This window comes from Penicillium oxalicum, chromosome II (assembly GCF_001723175.1).
Source record: "Penicillium oxalicum strain HP7-1 chromosome II, whole genome shotgun sequence".
Taxonomy (NCBI): domain Eukaryota; kingdom Fungi; phylum Ascomycota; class Eurotiomycetes; order Eurotiales; family Aspergillaceae; genus Penicillium; species Penicillium oxalicum.
Genome location: NC_064651.1, coordinates 1,489,875 through 1,512,168, shown reverse-complemented (window position 1 = coordinate 1,512,168; position 22,294 = coordinate 1,489,875). Strand labels below are relative to the sequence as shown.

The 22,294-nt window shown below is 51.3% G+C and overlaps 8 protein-coding genes and 1 non-coding gene across 9 annotated transcripts; 6 read left to right on the top strand and 3 right to left on the bottom strand.

Moving 5' to 3' along the window:
- Positions 1-303: 303 nt before the first annotated feature.
- POX_b02422 (uncharacterized protein) lies at positions 304-1,397 on the top strand (the record flags this gene model as incomplete). The annotated part of the gene is made up of 4 exons (XM_050111336.1): positions 304-546; positions 628-942; positions 1,012-1,074; positions 1,140-1,397. 4 exons carry the CDS (start codon positions 304-306, stop codon positions 1,395-1,397), a joined length of 879 nt encoding a protein of 292 aa, XP_049971682.1.
- A 556-nt stretch (positions 1,398-1,953) lies between these two features.
- Positions 1,954-3,758, bottom strand: POX_b02421 (uncharacterized protein; the record flags this gene model as incomplete). Its single annotated transcript, XM_050111335.1, has 3 exons — positions 1,954-2,807; positions 2,883-3,511; positions 3,592-3,758. 3 exons carry the CDS (start codon positions 3,756-3,758, stop codon positions 1,954-1,956), a joined length of 1,650 nt encoding a protein of 549 aa, XP_049971681.1.
- Positions 3,759-8,208: 4,450 nt separating this feature from the next.
- On the top strand, positions 8,209-9,609 carry POX_b02420 (uncharacterized protein; the record flags this gene model as incomplete). The annotated part of the gene is made up of 4 exons (XM_050111334.1): positions 8,209-8,297; positions 8,356-8,399; positions 8,459-8,487; positions 8,551-9,609. The coding sequence occupies 4 exons, from the start codon at positions 8,209-8,211 to the stop codon at positions 9,607-9,609; spliced, it is 1,221 nt and encodes a 406-aa protein (XP_049971680.1).
- Positions 9,610-10,247: 638 nt separating this feature from the next.
- POX_tR056 lies at positions 10,248-10,339 on the top strand. Its single transcript has one exon. It is a non-coding gene; the product is annotated as a tRNA-Gly (tRNA).
- Positions 10,340-11,202: 863 nt separating this feature from the next.
- On the top strand, positions 11,203-11,436 carry POX_b02419 (uncharacterized protein; the record flags this gene model as incomplete). Its single annotated transcript, XM_050111333.1, has 1 exon — positions 11,203-11,436. One exon carries the CDS (start codon positions 11,203-11,205, stop codon positions 11,434-11,436), a length of 234 nt encoding a protein of 77 aa, XP_049971679.1.
- A 165-nt stretch (positions 11,437-11,601) lies between these two features.
- POX_b02418 (Glucoamylase) lies at positions 11,602-13,565 on the top strand (the record flags this gene model as incomplete). The annotated part of the gene is made up of 3 exons (XM_050111332.1): positions 11,602-11,824; positions 11,882-12,716; positions 12,773-13,565. 3 exons carry the CDS (start codon positions 11,602-11,604, stop codon positions 13,563-13,565), a joined length of 1,851 nt encoding a protein of 616 aa, XP_049971678.1.
- Positions 13,566-13,868: 303 nt separating this feature from the next.
- On the bottom strand, positions 13,869-14,370 carry POX_b02417 (uncharacterized protein; the record flags this gene model as incomplete). Its single annotated transcript, XM_050111331.1, has 2 exons — positions 13,869-13,979; positions 14,059-14,370. The coding sequence occupies 2 exons, from the start codon at positions 14,368-14,370 to the stop codon at positions 13,869-13,871; spliced, it is 423 nt and encodes a 140-aa protein (XP_049971677.1).
- Positions 14,371-14,926: 556 nt separating this feature from the next.
- Positions 14,927-16,643, top strand: POX_b02416 (Phospho-2-dehydro-3-deoxyheptonate aldolase; the record flags this gene model as incomplete). Its single annotated transcript, XM_050111330.1, has 6 exons — positions 14,927-14,954; positions 15,040-15,149; positions 15,213-15,276; positions 15,337-15,429; positions 15,493-15,544; positions 15,602-16,643. 6 exons carry the CDS (start codon positions 14,927-14,929, stop codon positions 16,641-16,643), a joined length of 1,389 nt encoding a protein of 462 aa, XP_049971676.1.
- Positions 16,644-17,046: 403 nt separating this feature from the next.
- POX_b02415 (uncharacterized protein) lies at positions 17,047-21,469 on the bottom strand (the record flags this gene model as incomplete). Its single annotated transcript, XM_050111329.1, has 3 exons — positions 17,047-17,605; positions 17,678-18,698; positions 18,745-21,469. 3 exons carry the CDS (start codon positions 21,467-21,469, stop codon positions 17,047-17,049), a joined length of 4,305 nt encoding a protein of 1,434 aa, XP_049971675.1.
- Positions 21,470-22,294: the final 825 nt, after the last annotated feature.

The window sequence follows — 22,294 nt, the reverse complement described above, 5'->3', positions numbered from 1 at the left end:
TTCATGGTTAGCCTGAAGAGCTATCAAAATCAGTCTCAGTCTGGAAACTCCCAGTTCCTGGCCTGATCTCCCGCAGGCCAAGAGGCTGAATGTTTTGACTTTTCCGTTTGGAGTTTGGGCAGATCGCAGCGGGGCTTAGCTCCGAACGGGCCCCTCCGATTTCCCCGCCATGACCTCAGCTCAGCGCGGAACCTTCCCAAGTCACCAGAGTCTGTAACACCGTCCACTTGTCAAAAGCTGTCTGCGAGCCTTATCTCTGCCTCGGGTCCGTAGTTCCATCGTCAGCCCTTCACCAACTTCAATATGGACCGCTCCAAGAAGCCATCTGCCATCGGCGTGGGCGCATCCCTCCCGCAGCCATCCGTCTCTGTTCAGGATGGCTTGATCGAGGCCAGCTTGCCCTCTGGTGAATCCGTCACCGTCTACCTCTATGGGGCCACCGTTACTTCCTGGAAAGCCAATGGTCAAGAACAGCTCTTCCTAAGCCAAAAGGCGGTTCTGGATGGCTCTAAGCCTGTCCGCGGAGGAATTCCCCTGGTCTTCCCGGTACGTGATGGACTTGAGGTCCCGCACAAGACTATTCACGGTGTAGGGCAGCTGTACTGATATAGAGGTTTCTTGCAATAGGTCTTTGGTCCCCCTCCTCAAAATCATGCGACCTCCTCCCTTCCCCAACATGGCTTCGCCCGCAATTCAACCTGGGAGTTCCTCGGCAAATCCTCGTCGGAGGCGAGCAAGGGCGACTTCGCTGTGAAGCTGGATTTCGGATTGTCACACACCATGCTGAGCGAGGAATTCCGCAAGGCCTGGCCATATGAGTTTGGCCTGGTTTACAGCGTCACGCTGACCAAGAGCGCACTCAAAACCTCTCTGCAGGTCACAAATGAAGGCAAAGAGAATTTTGAGTTCCAGGTCTTGATGCACACGTATTTGAGCGTCGAGGTAAGATTGTTTCACTGGTCTACCGGTACTGTGCGGTCATGCTACTGATCGGAAAGCTGACCTCGTCAGGACATCTCCAATATCCGCATCAAGAACCTCGAGTCCAAGACCTACGTCGACAAGACCCGCAATGCCAGCACACACACTGAATCTTCCCGGCGCTGGCCATCACCGAAGAGACCGACCGTGTCTACCAGGACCTGGACCCCACCAAACCGATCATTGTCTCCACTGCATCTGACGATCAGCCTCTGTTCAGTATCACTCGAGAGGCACTGGGCGACATTGTTGTCTGGAATCCCTGGGTCGAGAAGGCAAAGGGAATGTCTGACTTTGGCCCCGACGAGGCGTACAAGAACATGGTGTGCGTTGAATCTGGAAGTGTTTCGACATGGCAAACTTTGGAGGCTGGTGACTCATGGGAGGGTGTGCAGAGCATCAAGTCCCGTTTGTGAGCGGTGATGACGATCATGTTGTGACGTGGTCTCCCCTGCCGAGTATTGACAGTTTCTTATGCAGAAACGCCTTGAATTAATAGGATTACTAAGAACTCACGACACTGTTTCGTAGGAGAGCCATTTGACAGTGGACGGCACGCTGGGTAATGCGTTGAGACTGGGAGCTCTCGTTGACATGACTCTCATAGTGGTCAACATCTCTTCTCGCTTTGTATTTTCTAGCTACTTGACATTTTATGAGGTGACTACTTATCTCTCTTTCGCGCTGCAGACATCAGTTTTATTTGCCTGTCCTCGAAGATCGACATTGCTGGCTAAAAAAAAATGAAAAATGAGCCATGACCAAACAGCAATCAGGTGCACAACCCAATCAAATGAAAATGAGAATCTTCAAGAACAGAAAAAGGGAAATCTTTGCGTCAGACCGTCAGAAGTGGTGGATGTGGGAAGGGGGTGGAAAAAAACTAATTTACACAGAAAAGCCACACCATAGAACTTTTTTTGGATCATCATTATCATCACAGCATCGTCATCTACTGTTCAACGGCGTCACCTAGCTCCTTTGATGCCGATCCTGCCCATGCGGCGCCGAGCTCGGGTCGGCAACGTCGATGAATGAGCGCCGCCCTTCTTTGCCAGTTTGATATGCAGTCAATCTCTCTGCGGCTTCGAAGCTGTACTGCGGTCCATGATAGTTGCGACGTGCGCGGAAGATCCACCAGATCGCGCACAACGCCATCAGACCCACAATGATGACACTTGTATAGTTCATGTTCTGTGTGGTCACGGGGAGAATGAGGGGGAAAGAGAAAAACACCACGGTCACCAAGATATACGCCAACGCTGTGAGGTTGACGGCCATGCCTAATCTCTGTCCCATATAAAATGGACCGGGGACCATGTTCCTGCGGCCGGAGAGAACATGGGGAAGGATGGCGCCGAAATAGGAAAGGGAACTGAGGACGATGAACGAGGATATCAAGGCTTGAAAGGCGGTCGTGCTGCCCACGTAGATGCAGCCGATACACGTCACCATGGCACTCATGGCCACGGTCGCACGCACGGGACAGTTGAATCGGGGATGGACCTGCGCGAAGTACTTCGCAAAGGGGGTTGCGTTGTCGCGAGCAAGACTCCACCACATTCGGCCGCCGGTCACAAAGGTGCCGATCAGCGTGGGGAATGTCGCGAGGAAGAGGACGGCGATCAGGCCAACGGCACCGGCGTCAGAGCCGGTGGCCTGTCGATAGATCTCGGCTGTCGGAAAGGAGCCAATGCTGCTGGCAAAGACGGCGTCTAGATCTTGGATGGAATAGAACAGAGCGATGAGATAGATGAAAGAGGTGGTGAACGCGGTCAGCATTTGCAGCATGATACCTTGAGGGACTCTGGTCTCCGGCTTGCGCACTGCGTTCCACGAGAGAAGACGATCGGTTAGTCATGAGCTTGAGACTCCATTTCTCGGAAGTGATTTCATCCTACCTTCTTCGGACAGATGGCTGATACAATCCGGTGTACCCACGGCAAATGCGGCATTCAGCAATCCAGTCATGAAGCACACTCCGTCCGACCAGCCTCCGGTCCTGTTGTGATATTCCGTCCAAACTTGCGCGTTGCTCGCATGTTTCTTGGGCATCACGACCAGCACAACCACCGTCACCGTCAATCCGACCATCGAGAGGGTCAAGGCGATACGATTGAGAAATGGGATGAATCGGTTACCGAAACAGACAATCGCGCAGCATGACCAATTCACGAGTTGAAAAACGATAAACACTTGCCAAGAGCGCCAGTCGATCTTGCCATGTTTGAGGAGAAACATGGCGACGGCCTCGTTGCCCAGGATGGAGCTCATCGATGACGCCGATAGGAGCCAGGCGAAGGCGTTGAAGTATCCGGTGATGAATCCGGCGCCGCGTCCACGGCTTCGACTCAGAACTGACGACCAGTAATAGACTCCTCCGGCGGATGGCATCGACGAGGCCAGCTCTGCGAGTGATGCCGAGATCGCCGTGTAGAAGATGCTCACCAGAATCAACCCATAGATCACAGCCATCGGGCCCCCATTCTGCAACGCTGCAACAATTGTACCGCCTGTGGAGGCCCACGAGCTAAAGTCCGGCAGGTTAGTCGGTCTCATCATGCACCAAAACGGTGAGGGATCATCAGACACAATCCATCTCTCACTCACTTGGCTATCACGATGCCCAAACTTGTCAAACTCCACAGTCCAAAGTTTCGCGTCAGCTCCTGCTTGTGACCGAGGGCCGCTTCCAGGCGAACCTCGTCAATCTCCCCCTTGGTCTTCAAGGGTGAGACTTCGTCATGGCAGGGAGTTTGGGGGAGAGAGTCCGCCATTTTCGCTTCACGTTTTTCCGTCCCTTGTAAAGCACGGAGGACACTAAACGAAGGCCAGCCAAGAGGAGACTGAGAACCCCACAAGTTATTAAGAAAAAGACAGTGGAGGGTGAGCAGAGGTCTCCAAGTCACGTCGGCGGCCAAAGCCAAAGAAGGAGGTCACTTCGCGCAATTGATCTGGCCAGTCCCTCATCTATCACTTCGCTCCGATGATACTCGGCCAATCCAGGACGGGGTTGAGAGCCGGAGAATGTTGGCCAAGCGAGGATACTTTGCCCATATGGCAGCCACGTGTGGAAGCAGAATACCACATTCACGGGGCAGGTTTCAGAATACAAATATTCCCGTGGACCCGGCCGGACCCTTTGTCTCCATGAGATCTAAGATCATGACCAGGATTTTCTTCAAAACTTGTGGGGACTGAATGGGCTGCACCAGACTATTGGAGTAGTATCTACAGTACCACCTCGTCCTACGACCCAATTACTTGCCGTTAATCTAGAAACGTACACGGAGCCGTTTTTAGTATCAGTTCTTTTTTTTTCCTTTTTTGTTTTCCAGAGTTGCCACTCGCACTCTATCGTATCGAACAGAGGCTCTGTTGACGTATAAAGTGAGTGTGTCCCTCGTAATTCGGTGCATGGCCTCCAGGGGGTTGATCGACTCCAACGAGAACATGGCAGGCTCACAATAGCGTCCATATGCAAAACCCCTATGATCAATTTAGGAAGGTCGGGTGTAAAGTGCAGTGTTTGCTCGTTTGATGCATCGCAACCCATGCAAGGGATCACATCCCCATACAAGGACCCACGTCCACGGTCCACGAACTACAGGCAATTGAACGACTTTGGGTTCTTGGGGCTATTTGGCACTAAAGTCTTTTGCCGGCGGTCGATCGGATGATCCGATAGGATCTTGCCCCGCCCAGATCGGAGCTGGAGAAGGATGCACCATCCCCAAGTCCACACGTCAATTGCACCTTTGCCAAGATCAATGAACTCATCAGACTCGTCGATAGAGAACCCTCACTCCCCACCGGAAAGAGAGTGGATTGCGGGGCGTCCAGAGATGCACATGATTTCACCATTCGAAGCCTCAGGTCTACGGGCGCTGCTAAGCTTTGATCGCCCACCTATCCATCTGCCCTGTCCTCCGGTCTTGAGCAGTGCTGGACCCGTCCAAAGTGATCACACATCCCTGTCGCGTGCATACTTTGGAAAGTGGGCTCCTGCAAGTCATCCTATTGGCGTGCGATAGATCCAAGTACCCGATCCCAGAGTGTTGCGCATGGCTTCCCGGGAGATTATCCGGAACCTCCGTCAAGGGGTGATGGGCTTGGTCTTGGAGGGGCCAGAGGCTATGCTCAAGACAAAGTCCGCGCGGCATGACCTGAAATTCACCGATGCATTGAGACTGGTGCCTGGAGAGTCCTCCATTTAGTCTCTTGCATTGAATGTCAGCTTGGGCCGTATAAAGACGGTCCCGTCGATTAGACCTTGCGAGGGAGACTTTCGACGACCAAGTGCCGGCAAGGGGAAAGGCCTGAGTGGGGTGAGAAATACTCACTTGCAAAGGGAAGCAATCGCACCTTCACAGATGCAATTCAGCCTGGCGCCCGTGCTTCTTCAAAAGCCTGACGGCAACTTCATTATTGCAATGGTACGGGCTTGGCCGTTGTGCTCCTCTCGTCAAACAAGAGGTGAAAAAGTAAAGATTCAACTTATTCTTTGCAACAGTGAGAACATGGAGAAGTTAAATCACAGATCAACAGGCTGATTTCGATCCACTGGATTACGGAAGAGAAATTGGTCTTACTAAACCTCGATGAGGAAGCAACTTGGGTCAAGTCTACCGACTCTTGGTCTCAAAAACCTTTGGAGCTGTGAAACTTCATATAGCTAGCTCGCCGGGCTGTAGAGCTTCCAACCGACTGTTCCTCGCAACTTGGCCCTGTTACTCATGCTCAAACACCCGCGCGCAGAGGCTTACGAGACTCAATTCTGCCCCTTACGAACACAAAATCTCGATTCTTATGCCTTAGGAGAAGCAAAAAAGTCTCTTCGGGTTGAAAAAAGGCAGAACCGCCTTGAATACCTGGTAGATATCGGAGTATGAAAGGCCCATGTTCCAGGTCTTTCAGACACGATATTGACTCGCCTCAGGTCGCTCACAAGTCTTCCAAAAAAAAATGATGATCATTGATAAAAAGGGAACAATAAGCTGCACCCCTGCTACACAATTCGACTTGAGTGCGAGTGTTCCTGGAGATAAGTTAAGTAAAAGCAGACGCTCCGAGTGGAAGCACCTGGTCATGTATCAATCAGCCTGAGAAGCGCCGGTCGGGGGTTGATCAATCTTGATAATGACGAAGACATCTCACTTCGCGAAGGGCTGATGAGGATTTGGCGATTGATATAAAATTCGCCCAATTTTCGCTTTGTGAAATTCAGGCATGCTCAGCCTATCCGACGTATATACCCAGCTATTCTGAGCTAGAGAGAGTAGGTTTACAATCATAGCCTATGCTCATTAAGAGGTTGGTATTTGCAGCTAAACTGAAGGGCAGTCTAATGAACACTCTGTGGGCTTGTAGAAGTGGGATATTTCAGCGGATATTTCAGCGCCGAATATTTACGTACACTACATACTTCCGAGGCGAAGCGCAAGTCATCATTTGCTGGGAAAGACGGGATCAATCACCAATAGTGATGCCAGGTCAGTTGGTAAGGCAAGACAGCCTGCTGAGTCTTTGATCTGGTCTAGAGTGTTTATCCCCTACCTATGAAAAGGATCGGGGGAGAAAGAATTGCTGTATAGGGGATAGAAGGGAGGCTTGTCAATAATTCTCAGAGTAGCTTTCAAGCAGACTTTTGTATCTGGACAAGTATGGAGAGTGTCTCGTATTTATCCAAGAACAAAACTTACTTTTGCTCAGAAAGGGATGCTTAACCGTGGTGACCTGACCCACATTCCAACACGGAAGGAGTGCTCACAGCGCCATCCCCTCGTGAAGGACGATCACTCAAGTTCCCATAGTCGACGCGCGATCGATGTCAAGCGTTGGTGTGAACTACAGTTTCCTGAGTGTAAGGGGACTCTGATTCTGACACATAGGGAACTTTTTACACAGTCTTACGGCTGGATTCATAATCAATTTCCCAGTACTGGCATCAAATGTCGATGTTATCACTACCTTGAGTTTTTTGCGCCACAAGCATTGATAGGATTCCACTCGCAGAACTGGTACTTTCAGCTTTGTCCATGTCGAATGAACAACCCTTACTAGCGGAACGCATGACGCGGCTTTCCTTGCGGCCTACCAGAGGCACCCAGGTCCTATGTCTTGAAAGGGTGAAATTTCTCATTATGCTGGGTGCTAATAGCGTGTAAGAAAATTGCCTCTCGAAAGGGACAAGAATGGTCTGCAAGCCATAACTTTGAGCCAAGCCACCGCCACTTTTTTTTAACGAAGAATTGGAGGAAGATAACACATTATGGTGAGGCTCACTCGGAGTGATCAACGTGGTCAATTTCTATTCATTTCAGTCACTGCTAACCGAATGAACAAACATGGTGACTTGCCGAGAGTTGCTCTCCCGTCTTGGTATCCTACGGTGGAATCCGACCTGTCACCTTGGTGTCACTTCATTCACTATTTGAGTCGGTATTGCAGATCATGGATCCATTGAACCCCGTCATTGTACATTTGACAGCGGTCGGCGCCAATATCGGGAGCAACAAACGGTACCTCCGCAGGATAAGTACTGTATAAAAGAAAGTAAAGCTAATTTATGTGCAACCAGTCTAATACCGTCCAGAGGATTATGGCGTTAAGGTAACAAGAAGAGTGATGAAACTGAATCTAGGTCGATGAGATGAGACTGTAGGTTGCTGCGGGACGCGAAGCCTCGGATGCCTAAGACTCTTACAATTCCACACCTTGTTGCGAACTAAGGGATGAGTAGGTCTCTTATCAGAGGCTTGCTTGTCGCTCTCAACGATCTGCATTCCAATGAAAGTCACTATTGATGTGGGTGAATGAGTTATTTCTCCCTTGCTCTCTACCCTTGCTTGTGGGAGGTGTCCCTCGATTCTACAGTCGGCTGAAAACTCAATGTCGAATATGCATAATGCCGCAGCCACCCTGTTGGTCGTACATCTGCTACTAGAACAAATTATTGACGCTCACCGACCTACAGACGCGACAGTACAGCATGAGCTTACCTTGAGCAGATACAGTACATGACCCAAACTCAATCCGAAAGGTTCAATCCTGTCGATGGTACCCGACTCTGTCAGAATGTTCTTAATTAGTCTGTCATCTTAACATCCGTCCGAACCCGACAGAGCTTGAAAGGAGAGCTATTCATGGCAAATTTCGACTATCTTTTGGGGAGGCTTCATTTAAGCAGTTCGAGAGAATAGTCTTTCTCTCTCTCTCTTGATCATGATGGGTGATACCTCACCCACGCCGCACCAGCTGCTTGTGGAGGCTATTGTGTTCTGGTCGATTGGGGTTGTACTTTATATTGGTCGAATGTACGTACGCGAGGTGCACTCAATGAGTGACGTGAATTTTGACTAACGATCAATCCAGGATCTCACGAACAATTGCAGGTGGATCTATAAAACGGCTATTTTGTACGGCTTGAGCATTCTCTGAGGGGGTTTCGTGGCTGACCAATCTTGGAGATTTGCAGGGGACGACTATGTTATGACAGCGACTTTTGTGAGTTTGGAATTCCGATCTTGAAGAGAGAGAGAGACTTGGCTAATAACCCACACCAAAAAGATCATCTACACCACCTTGCTCATTCTCATTCAAATTTCCGCCCGTTATGCCACAAATCTCATGGACCCGAAAGACTACGACACGGTGCTGGCTGACCCACAGCAAGTCAGTGACCGGATATACGGGAGCAAGATCGTGATTGGCCTCGAGCAGTGCATGTTGGTATCGACATGGGGCGTCAAAACATGTATGCTGATTCTCTATTGGAGAATCACGCAGAACCTCCGCTCTAACTTTTACATCAAACTGCTTTGCATCTACGTGGCTATCGGATTTGTCGTCATCATGGTCACCTATTATGGCGTGTACTGTCGACCATTCTCACAATATTGGGCGATGCCGGTGGAGAATATGCAGTGTGCGACGTATCAATATTACTCCATCACCCAGGCTGTCTTCAACATCTCCTCCGATGCGATGATGTTCGCTGTGCCGATCCCCCTTCTGGTCAAGGCACAGCTGAAGCGACGCCGCAAAGTTTTGTTGGTGGGAGTGATGAGTCTGGGCCTGTTTACTATCATCGCGGCCATCCTGAACAAATACTTTAACTTTGCCTCACCACTCACAACCACGTATCAGATATGGTACATCCGAGAGTCAAGCACAGCCATATATGTGGCCAATCTGATGTGCTGGTGGCCTCTCTTGCGAAAGCTCTTCGGACTCAAGACCTTTTCATACAACAGCAACCGCGGCAACAGAAACCAGAATCAACACAATTTGAACAAGGGCGGCCGCGGCTACTCGGATGCCTCCCAATCCCGGCCCTCCGTCTCACTCCCACGCCCATTGCGATTCCTCCAATTCGGGTTTCGGCAGGGGTATCGAGATGGCCATGTGCAACCGCACGGGGACACGCACCGATCCAGCCAAGAAGCCATCACGCGCCCTTCGGTCAACTACATGGACGATTATCAGCGCACCGACATGATACACATGGATGAATGGGACTGTGAACGGAAACAGGTTGTCGATTTTGAAGATAAAAAGGGCACAAGGCATGATTCGATCACGGATCTCGAGACAGGGTACATGAAAGGATTATCACGACCGATTTAATTATATTGTGCAGAAATGGCATCAGCATGCACAAGAGCTACCCGCGACGGAATAATGTATATTAATGCTGTATTTACACCTTGACCTGAAGGTAATTCCTGGATTGCCCCCGCCGTCCTTCAGCTTTCATGCAATATCGAGTAGATCGAGTTCTAGCTTGCTTTCATTTCGATCACAAGGTACGCTGTCCCTTCGTACGGCTGTCACTGAGATCTGCTTAACTGTAAAACTAGCTCACAAAGCCTCTGCAAAATTAACCACCACAGGGGAGTGAACCTCATGATACACAATTGGATAGCTCCATCCACACCTTTTTTCCAGGCGTTGATAACGAAACCTAAGAAGCCAACGCAGAGGTAACCTTCAAGCCAACTCCAAGAAAGAACAGGGCAGCCAAAGGGAAGAAGAGATTCCGCTGAAAAGATAAGAATAACAGGGGTTTGTTCTTATGGGAGTTTCATTGAGACCGCAGCAGGCAATTTCAAGCCCTCTGGGCTGGCAGAGAATTTGGCGATGACCCCAGAAAGGAGACAAGCAATTACACAACGATATTGAACCATGGATCATTCTAAAACTAACCAAAAAAGTAATTGAGTCTGTGGTATATGACGTCAAAATGGACTAACTCTATCATTGCAGCACCGATAGTCAAGTGGTTACGATGCTACCCTCCCATGCCCATTTAATATGAGATTAGGTAGCGGCCCGGGTTCGAATCCCGGTCGGTGCACGTTTCTTTTTTGTTTTTTGGCTCGCCACGGCATGTCAGTCACTCGACAGTTGGAGTGTAGTTTCCTCGCTCGTTCATTCTTGGAACAAATTCCTACTCAATTTTTTCTTATATCTTGTTCATCAAACACGAATGGTGTCAGGGCTAGGCTCGAGGCGCCCAAACTTTCCACTGTGCAAACTAGCCCCGCCCGATTACCCTCAGCTTCTTGGGTATCTCAATACCTTGGGTCGCCTCAACATCTATCGATTCAAGTGATGATAGATTGTGGGTGCAAGTTTGTTCTGCATCAGAGTTGATTTTGACTTTCTCTTTCCCAGGAGAGGTCTTATCTGCCATCATGGTATGTTTTCACTGGGCCAAATGGCCGACATTGATCGACGTCGGTACCTTATGGGACAATGTATATCACTGCATGCGCATTTATCTGCTAGATATCTAGTGTAAAAATTTTACCGTCTAAGCAGTCCAACTAACCAGGTCAATGATATAACAATCCAGTTGTACATCCTGATGATCATGGTCATAAGTCCCCGTGCAACGCGGGCCATCAGGGTCAAGTCTTCACGCCTGGAGTTGTACGAGTCTTGATTCATGCTATGTACTGAAGTGAATGAAGAATCGTCTCAAGTAGGGTCGGTCATGCGGTCTCAGAGCCAACAAGGCAAAAGGATCAATGCATGACTCCCAGTGTGCAGTCAGATGGAGGCCGGTGCCTGGCCCCTGAAGAGTCTGGTTGAGGAGCGCCCGAAAGCTCCGTTTCTACCCCACATGACCGGGGATGATCTCCACAAAGCGAAGTTTACTTTCTCAGTACTCCCATTTCGACTTAAATTGGTCGATTCAAGCAGGGATCGGTCCAAATGAACGACAAAAACGAGCCTCGTCAAGCGAGTTTCCTCCTCTCGGCCGATCCCCGTGAGCTAGAAAAGTCAAATGGCTTCGATTCGGTTTTGACGCAAAGCGTCAAGGAACAAGAGATTGGAAGCGACACCTCGTTAGCGGGAAATTACCGGAAATTTCACGATGCCTGGTGGCTCGGTGCTACTGACCGGTGGCGCGAGCGCATGAGCATTCCCCGGCAACGGTGGAGATAGTGCTTTGCCTGCAGGACGGAATCGAGGTGTTCCAAAAACGTATATAAATGGTCTGCTGCAGATCGCCATTCTCGATGCGGAACATCTTTGGACGCGCCCGAACACACTGTGCTCCCTTCTCCCAAAAGGACGTCCACTCGGTCTTCTGATTTTCGCTCGGTCAAGATGCGTCTCACTCTATTGTCAGGTGTAGCCGGCGTTCTCTGCGCAGGACAGCTGACGGCGGCGCGTCCTGATCCCAAGGGTGGGAATCTGACGCCGTTCATCCACAAAGAGGGCGAGCGGTCGCTCCAAGGCATCTTGGACAATCTCGGCGGGCGAGGCAAGAAAACACCCGGCACCGCCGCGGGGTTGTTCATTGCCAGTCCAAACACAGAGAATCCAGACTGTAAGTGGCCGGGGTGGTTTGCTATCTCCTCCTTTTGATACTGATTGGAGTGCCCAGATTATTATACATGGACTCGTGACTCAGCTTTGACTGCCAAGTGCTTGATCGACCTGTTCGAAGACTCTCGGGCAAAGTTTCCGATTGACCGCAAATACTTGGAAACAGGAATTCGGGACTACGTGTCGTCCCAAGCAATCCTCCAGAGTGTGTCTAATCCTTCTGGAACCCTGAAGGATGGCTCTGGTCTGGGTGAACCCAAGTTCGAGATTGACCTGAATCCCTTTTCGGGTGCTTGGGGTCGGCCTCAGCGGGATGGCCCAGCGCTGCGAGCGACCGCTATGATCACCTACGCCAACTACCTGATATCCCATGGTCAGAGATCGGATGTGTCACAGGTCATGTGGCCGATCATTGCCAATGATCTAGCATACGTCGGGCAATACTGGAATAATACCGGATTTGACTTGTGGGAAGAGGTGGATGGGTCAAGCTTTTTCACGATTGCGGTCCAGCACCGAGCCCTTGTTGAAGGCTCGCAACTGGCGAAGAAGCTCGGCAAGTCCTGCGATGCCTGTGATTCTCAGCCTCCCCAGATTTTGTGCTTCCTGCAGAGTTTCTGGAACGGAAAGTACATCACCTCCAACATCAACACGCAAGCAAGCCGCTCTGGTATCGACCTGGACTCTGTCCTGGGAAGCATTCATACCTTTGATCCCGAAGCAGCCTGTGACGATGCAACTTTCCAGCCTTGTTCTGCCCGCGCTTTGGCAAACCACAAGGTTTATGTGGATTCCTTCCGCTCTATCTACAAGATTAATGCGGGCCTTGCAGAGGGATCGGCTGCCAACGTTGGCCGCTACCCCGAGGATGTTTACCAAGGAGGCAATCCATGGTCCGTAATTCACATATGCCCCAAGCTCCCAATCTTGTAAACTGACCGAATCACAGGTATCTCGCCACCTTAGGCGCATCTGAATTGCTTTACGACGCCTTGTACCAGTGGGACAGACTTGGCAAACTTGAAGTCTCGGAGACCTCGTTGTCATTCTTCAAAGACTTTGACGCGACCGTGAAAATTGGCTCGTACCCGAGGAACAGCAAGACCTTCAAGAGCCTGACCCAGTCCATCAAGGCGTATGCGGACGGGTTCATCCAGTTGGTGCAGCAGTACACTCCTTCTAATGGATCTCTGGCCGAGCAATACGATCGCAACACGGCTACTCCTCTCTCTGCGAACGACCTGACTTGGTCATTTGCCTCTTTCTTGACGGCCACGCAACGCCGCGATGCCGTGGTTCCTCCCTCCTGGGGCGCAAAGTCGGCAAACAAAGTCCCAACCACTTGTTCAGCCTCCCCTGTTGTGGGTACTTATAAGGCGCCCACGGCAACCTTCTCGTCCAAGACTAAGTGCATCCCTGCTAAGGATATCGTGCCTATCACGTTCTATCTGATTGAGAACACTTACTATGGAGAGAACGTCTTCATGAGTGGCAACATTACTGCGCTGGGTAACTGGGACGCCAAGAAAGGCTTCCCACTCACCGCAAACCTCTACACGCAAGATCAAAACTTGTGGTTCGCCAGTGTCGAGTTCATCCCAGCAGGCACACCCTTTGAGTACAAGTACTACAAGGTCGAGCCCAATGGCGATATTACTTGGGAGAAGGGCCCCAACCGGGTATTCGTCGCTCCCACGGGATGCCCAGTTCAGCCTCACTCCAACGACGTGTGGCAGTCTTGACCTCGCACAATCCGCCTGGTCCTGCACAGCTCTACATAGAAAAGGTGGACTTGGCTCAAATATACTGCGTTACAAATATGAAAATTGAGCTCCATTGCAACAGCCGAATAATGCCATGTAGCCTGGCTCGAAACCAACCATGTGAAAACGCATAGATTCATCCAATCAAGCGATCAAGGGTTCAGGGAGCATGGTTGAGCGTTTGAATTTAGACCCTTCCCCCCCCCCCCCCCCCAATATGCACCCTGCATATCACCCAAAAGATCCTCACCACTTATCTTATGGACCTTGACAGCGGCCGAATTACGTTCGAATGGAGGGTGCGATATATGCTTTGATGGCACGGGTCACATCCCCCTCGTGAGCTCTGAGAAGATCCGTAGCCTTGTTTTTGTTTAACTCGAGCTGCTCAACCTGTTCCAGAATGAGAAACGGTTAGCATGTTCATCCAGCGTCTCCAAGTAATCTCCGTAATCGAGCAACACGACCATACCAGCAACGTCACATCGGCTGCGTTCACCTTGACCGCCTTTTTCTGCGTTTCGGGCTGCTTCTTTTGCGTCTCCGCCATCTTCTTCTTACTATTTGACGTTTGACCGGCGGCGACTTCTAAGCGGCTCATAGCCTTATTCAAGGCTTCTTGTTGGGCATTGGTGAGTCCTTTTGAAGGAGCGGCCTCACTTGAGACTCCCTCCGTGTTCAGCGAGCCAAGAGCAGCAGCAGCTTTGCGATCTTCTGCATTGGACGGGACTTGCTGGACTACAGCATCAGGGTTCGCTGTCGCGGAGGGAATAGGGTCTGACATTGCGATTGATGTTCTGCTGGGGTCACAGTCAGTGGTCAAGACAGGAAAGAGAGAGAGAGAAAGTCAACCAAGTCGGGTCTGAATAGTGGATCGCTCCACACTTTCTTGGCTGAGGGGTCGCTGAAGGAGTGTGGACTCGGTGGAGAGCTTTCCACGTCACCGAAGCGCACGGACGCTTCACCTTCTAGAGCCGTCGGTGCGGGCGATAATGGCTGACATAAGCAAAGGGTCTCATGATGCTGCCTGTCTCTCCAGGCAATCAAGTGAGTCATCCGCACGTTCCGCGAATAAGCGACCACCGTGCAATTTTTGTTGTCTGGCTTTTCTCTTTGTTAGAACTTGGTTGATGACTGTACATACTACTACATTCCGACCCGGACGATCACTGTTGACAGTGAACTCAAAAGGAAATACCCTCATTATACACCTCACTCCCAGTGTTGGCTGGAAATTGCCCATTCCCATCTCCACTGCCATTGATTCTTGAGGAATCCTCGAGCGCTCACGCTTGCTTACCGTCCCACTCTTCCGTGGCGCGGGGTCAGATCAACCAACCATGGCTACTAGTAACTGGAGTCCATCGTGTACGTGTCTTTGCCAACTTTCATCAGCCTTGATCGCCTGGATGGTACCATGACTGCGATAGATAACTGATCATCGCAATTGCAGCGTGGACCACTAAGCCCATCAAGCAGGATGTAATCTATGAGGATGTGCAAGGCGTCAAGGATGCTCTCTCCCAATTACAACGTCTGCCTCCGTTGGTCACTGCTCGAGAGGCAAGTCTCCCTTCCAGTGAAGCCTTGGATTGTCGTGTCTGGCCTTACTGACAGACCATGCAGGTCAACAATCTTAAGAACAGCTTGAAGAAGGTAGCCTTAGGTCAAGCATTTGTCTTGCAAGGCGGTACGTAATGTCATCATCTGAACAGCTTCCTCGTCTAGTATTAACTTTTTATTTCCACAGGCGACTGTGCCGAGCTCTTTGACTATTGCAACCAGGGCATGATCGAAGCCAAGCTCAAGCTCTTATTGCAGATGAGTTTGATTCTCATCTGGGGTATGCGAAGATCTCTCCCTTGCTCTCAGTCTTGGACCCCTTTCCCTAAATAGCCTCGTTCAGGAGCCAACAAGCCCGTCATTCGAATTGCTCGCATCGCGGGACAATTTGCCAAGTGAGTCCTCTGCTCAAAAGTGCAGTCATGGGCCTCCAAACTGATAACGATGTTCAGGCCACGATCCAGTCCCACTGAAACCGTCAATGGGGTCGAGATGCCCTCCTTCCGGGGAGACAACATCAATGGCTTTGAAGCTACCCCTGAATCACGAAAGCCTGATCCTGGGCGCCTGGTCTCAGCCTATTTCCACTCCGCCGCCACGTTGAACTACATGCGTGCCGCCCTCTCTTCGGGTCTGGCCGATCTTCACTCCCCTATGGACTGGGGTCTCGGCCACGTCATTGAGCCCTCTATCAAGGATCAGTACTCCAAGATTGTCAATTCAGTCCAAGACGCCCTGCGCTTCATGCGCACCGTCGGCATCGACAAGGATCGCGGTGTGGAAACTGCGGACATCTACACTAGCCACGAAGGTCTCTCACTAGAGTACGAATCTAGCATGACTCAAATGCTCAAGCAGCCCTTGAAGACCGAAACCGGGGTGACCGTTCAGTCTGAACCCGCTTGGTACGCCACATCAGGACATTTCCTCTGGATTGGGGACCGGACACGACAGCTGGACGGCGCGCACGTTGAATTCTTCCGCGGCATTTCCAATCCCATCGGAATCAAGATCGGACCTACCATGGTCGCCGACGATCTCGTACGCTTATTGGATGTCGTCAACCCCAACAAAGAGATCGGAAAGGTCACTCTGATCTCTCGCTACGGCGCATCGAAGATCGCCCAGTATCTCCCTGGACATATTGCCGCGGTCCAGGCCTCCGGTCACATCCCCGTCTGGCAATGCGACCCCATGCACGGCAACGGAAAGGCCACCCCCTCCGGCGTGAAGACTCGACACTTCACCGACATTCTTTCCGAGTTGAAGCAGGCCCTGGAGATCCATCGCCAGGCTGGATCCTTCCTCGGTGGAATGCACCTCGAGTTGACTGGCGAGGCTGTGACGGAATGTGTAGGTGGTGCTGCAGGCTTGACGGAAGATGGCCTTGGCGAGCGATACACCACATTCTGCGATCCTCGTCTCAATGAGAAGCAGGCTCTTGAGCTCGCTTTCCTTGTGGCCGGATTCTACCGCGAGGAATCGCAAATCTAAGAGGTATTCCAATCTCTGTAGCATTTGGAAAAAGAAAGTTCTCACGCTAAGAACATGCGTGTGGCCAAGTCTGCACATGCACACTTAGGGGAGAAAAGGAGAGAAACAGCGCTGGCGTCCATTGCGCCTAACTTTCGGGACATATAAACCTCATTAACCAAATGAAAAAATCATTCTCTTCCATATTGAAATGTTCAATCTACTGTGCAAGAAAACCAAGTATAGACGCCGGTGTCTGGATGCTGCCGACAAGAAAAAAGCCAGAAAAAAAAACCAAGTAACCAAAATAAAAACCAACCGCTCAGACTCCATGCCCCTGTTCTCATATGCATAGTGCGGTAGACAAATGAAGTCAAAAGAAAAAAAAACCAAGGCAATCCAATAAAGATCAGAAGAGTGCAAGTCACTCTCGAAGCGGACTCTGGATAGCGGGTTGATAGAAATGACTCTTTCGCCGGGCCGCGTCCATGCGCGCCCTCTGTTGACGTCTTGATTCTACTTCGTCGTCTGCGTCAAGACCGAAAACGGGCCTGTCTGCCGAGTCAAACAGGCCACGGTTGCTTTGCTTCGGGGGACAAGATTGCTGTACCAACTTGGCACGGTTGGAGAGGAAATACGGCGTGGCAGGAGACATGCCAATGGCGTCAAGGTTGGCAAAGTTATAGCCTGGAGTGGCGGGGACTGTATAACGTTCAGTGCTCCGCGTTGGCGTTGAGGGGACTCCAGCCAACGGCGTCGGGGGAGTAATCTTTCGGAAACCCTCGACTGCGCCTTGATCGGCACCACAACGACGGCCGCTGGCAGATGGTGTTGACGGTTCAGCGACCCGCACAAGAGTGCCGTTGACGTTGCTGAGAGCTCGCGGCTCCATGCTCTTGCGACGCTTGGCGCCGCCGCGAGGAACGATAGAACTATCGACCATATACGGTGTTTCCTCTAGCCACTTATTCTCTCTCTCACAACTATAGTTGGGGGAAAAACAAAGTCAGTAAGCCTTTTTGGTTTTCATGAAGAGCATGGTGGTCAAAACTTACTCGAGAACCCACCCCACACCGACGCACTTGACCAAACCGCCGGCATATTTGACCTTTTCCAATGTACGCAGGCCACCGTCTTTGTACACGACATGGGTGATTCCCACCTTGGACTCTTTGGGCTCCTCGCCGTCTACAGGAGACATGCTGCTGCGAGGATTCCATGACCATGACCGGAAACATCTAGCGCCCATTTGTTGCAGGAGCTCAACAAAGATCCCCGAGGCGTCCTCTCCTTCAGTCGTGTGCACATCCACATACACGACAGCGCCCCGAAGTGCTTGCCCGCTGCTGCTGGTCATGCTCTTTCTGCGGGGTGTCCTACCAGCGGTAGAAGCGACAGATGGAGATTGAGGGACCTGGACCACAGAGTCGGCGCCACTGGAGCGTCGAGGCGCACTGCACCGGCGCTTAGGACTAGGGCTCAGAGGGACTCGCGCCTCTTTGCGGGGAGAGAGGACCGGCGATGGCTCACTGCCGAGGAAAACGACTGGCTTGCGCACGCGAGACGAGGACCGAGTTGGAGATCTCGCCTCGAGCGAATGGCCACGCTTTCGTGGCAGCTTCAAAGGCGAAACCTCACCTTCACCCTTCAGTGGAACCTTGCAGACAGTGTGCACAGTTCGCAGATGGTCAATTCCGCGATGAAGAGGAGTTGCAGGCAGGTTAAGGGGAGAGTGTCTGTTCTCCTTGTCTTCATCCTCACCGAAAGATTTCCGCGGATGATTCTCAGGGAGACCGGCTTTTTCCGACACCCGGTCAGTGTTGTCTGCTTCGATCGTAGGGCTATCCACGTCAGACATCTCGCTGTCTTCAAAGATGTCGAGGCGAATAGGCGAGTACATGATGGAGTGGTCGAGTGGAGTCCTGGCGGATGGGGGTGTGTGAGGAGATTGAGGGAGGGGAGACCCATTCATGACGCCACTACGTTGAGGTGATTGCGGAGGCAAAGGTGATTCAGCCTCCGAGACATCGCGCGAGATATCAGGGTAAGTGACATCTTCACTTGGAGAAGGCGAGTCTGTGGTTTTTTAAAGGTCCGGCGAGAGAAAAGACGCCACGTCGACGTGGCTTTCCCAGCCTGGAAGTCGTTGAAGCACTGGCCTGCCAGGTGTCAAGCTTCCGAGCTAATGGTGTGAAACCGACGCCAAGGTTGTCGAGTGACTGGCGTTTTCCGTTGAAGTTGGGGCTTTCACAGCGAGCCTGTAGTGCGGGGAGAGGGCTTTCAATGTCTGTAACGTTCAAAGTGCTCTCTTCGAGGATCATTTCAGGTTCGGAATGATGATAAAAGACGTGGTTTTCTGGCTGAACGGCCTTCTCCTCGCCAGATGACAGCACACCTTGTTTTTGGATATTCTGTAGAGATGACGGGGTTGAAGTGGATCTCGTGGATACCGGTGAAGACTGAACAGAAGCCGCATGAGACCTAAGAGGAGTGGCCTCGGGGAGAGAAAGGTGGACAAGAGGCTCTCCATATGAACCTGACTCGGACTCAACGTCGGAGAAGTCTTCTGGTTGATCAGCAACGATTGTCTCGTTGTGAGCCCTTTCCTGCCCCGGCGACGGCAGAGATGTAGCAGGATCCTCTCCCGGTACATCGATGCAGGGGCTAGCAATATGCGAGTTTCCCAAAGTCTCAGGGTCTTGGAGTTCGAGGATGGACTCCTCCGGCTCTTCCTCGCTGGCCGGCATAGCCAGGCTGTTGTTGTTCGTCTCTTGGGCTGTTGACTCTAAATCAGACTCTTGGTTGCAAGCCTCTTCTGCTTCTGATTCCACGGTATCAAAATCACCGTCGGCCTCTGAATGGCGTTGGGGACCTTGATCATCAGCCAGGTTTTCAAACGCCTCCTGCAGGTCTTCCATTGTATTCAAGCACACCGTCCCAAAATCATCAGGTTCGCCCCGGATCTCATCTTCCAGCTCTTCAATTTGCTGATCGATTTCAGCGGGCTCGGCGTCGCTCTCCACATCTTCAGATTTTCCTTGGGGGTTCTCCGCAGGGGCGATTTCCAGAGGCTCTTCAAGTGCGAAAAGCCTTCGTGGTAACGGTGAAAACGAAGAGCTTCTGCCATAACACCGCAGCTCGATGCCGAAGATGTCACGGGCAACATCTTCAACAATTTGAACATCATCCGTTGCAAGGGAGCAACCAGTCTCATGAATCTTCAAATTCGTCTTCTCCGTCTCCACCCGAGGGCTGGGAAGGCTAATAGTTTCATTATCATCATCCTCATCAACAGAGCTAGTCCTATCCATGGCCCGAGACAGTTGAATAGAGCTCTTGAAGGGAGACGGAACTCTTTTGGGTGGGCTTTGGATGAGGGATCTCTTGGCTGGTGACAAAAGTGGGTTGCAGTTGATGGTCTCCGAGAACGAGGCACCCAGGTTGGCCTTTCTGGGAGATCTTTTCAGAGGAGATGCTTCGCGTTCAGTCAGCGCCTCGACAGTGGACTGCGAATCTTGACGGAAGAGCAAGCCACGGTTGGGAGTGTCCCGGAGCGAGAATTGGAAAGGTGATACTTCCGGTCGCCTAGCAGGGCTCGACATAAACACCGCGTCGCTGAAATCAACAGGTTTACCAGGGTTTAACGACTGGTGATCAATGTCAGGCACAGTAGCACGAGCCGCGGTAGGCGTGAAATTAATTCTTCGTACTGGAGAACTTAATCCAGTGCCTGATGGGGCATTCTTGGGAGTCGAGCACTTGGGCTCTCCGTTCTCATCAACTGTACCGGAGGGCTTCTGAGGTGTGAAGTTGACTCTTCGCATGGGTGAATTGAGTCCCATGGTCCCGGAGCCCGGCCTGACAGGCGAATCGACAACCAACTTGAGAGGACTGGTCACGTTGTATTTGTTTGAAACCAGCTCATCTTCTTCCCCGTCGGAACCAACATATGACGCGAGTGATTTGGTGACCTGCTTGTCCTTTTTCGGTGACAAAGGTTTCCCAGCAGTTTTCTTCGCCACGGCAGGCTTTCGCCCACGCGTCGAAGTGCCAGCTGCTTTGCGCATGGGCATTGCCCCTAGGCCAGTCTTTTCGGAGGTTCCCTTTGATTGCTTTACGCCGGAAGGTGACAAGGAATCCTCTTTTTCAGTTCCTTCATCCTCTGCGCCGTTAGGCTCCCGGAAAGTAACTGTCTTCTTCTTTGCCGGGCCGCGTAGGAGATTCGATCGCATTGTCGCGGAATTTGTGGCGACACGAACATGTTGTGTTGAAGAATTTCCGAAATTTGAATCGGTCTCATCTACAACTCGATCATTTTTGCGAGTGGTGGTCAGCGTTTTCGAAGTTGTTGATCCCTTGGGTCGCCCGCGAGCCCTGGGCGCTGTCTCGGGTTTCGCAGCAGTGGATATTTCCGACGTTGCGCTCTTCTTCGGTCGCCCAACTCGCTTTTTGGTGGGCTCTAGTGGCTGAGATGATTCGCGAGTAGCGGTTTTTCTTGACGGAGCGGGCGCAGAAGCTGTCTTCTTCGGGCGAGTGACGGCTTTCGCCGCTGAAGCCGCGGTAGCTGACGTTTTGCTCGATGTGCGACCGGGTGGGCGTCCTCGTGGTCGGGCTGGTTTCGTTTCAGACTCTTGCATCATCATACCGAGCTCATCTTCTGTATCATCTGAGTCCGACTCGGCTGCTGCGAGTGTGTTTTTCCTGGCTGTCGTGGTTTTAGTCACGCGCTTGGGCGCCGCGACGGCTTTTGCTTGGGAACTAGCTGTGGTCTTGGTCAAAGTCGACCGGGGTGCAGTCCGTGTCCCCCGCTTGGCGGGAGATGGTGGGAGTACGGCTGCGCGTGCCATGTTGGCGACGGGAATGCTTTGGTTGTTGTGTTGGTCGTGATGTTGTCTTCGATTCTGCTGCGGGCCGGTTGGTCAAAGTGGCGCGTTGTCGGTTGTTTTCAGTAGTCGATTGTGATCATGATGCACTAGCGTATGGCGAAAATAGCTCAATGACGGCAGCTGATCCGTGTTACGGAGATTGCAGTCGATTGCAGGTCGAAACGATCATGTGTGTGGTGTGGACTGTGGAGTGATGCAAATGTGTTTGGTTAGACTCGACCGGATCCGCTCTGTTACCACGGTAACCTCACGTGATAGGTTTCTTGCGAATTACAATCGGTTCATCCCCACATTCACCATTCCCTGAATTTCTTGGAGGAACAGGAATAACACGCTCCCCAAGAACCTAGCCAACCAGGTTAGAGATGTGATATTCCGGATTTTGGGCCATGCAGGATATATATAAGACCAATGTGAGTCTCTTTATTAGTTAGCTTTGCCCATTTTGCTTTGAAATATTAGTGGGATACGACTCCACTCCTGGTGTGGTAGCCAAATCATAAGAGTAGATGGACTCGGGTACTACAAAATATATCTCCCCGGGTTATTGCGGGCCTACTAGACCTAGTGAACGGGCAGGTAGCTTCCTGAACCGTGATTGTTCACAGTCCGGGCTGTGTTCTTGAGTAAACCTCTTCCCGACACCTACTAGGTGTCATACTATATTTGATCCAACGGCGGAGTCTTTTGAAGCTCACCTAGACCTATAAGGTTCCATCTCTGTGGGAATATGTAGTCATCATGAAGACGTCAGGTAAACATCTTTATTGTGCGTATTTCACAAGA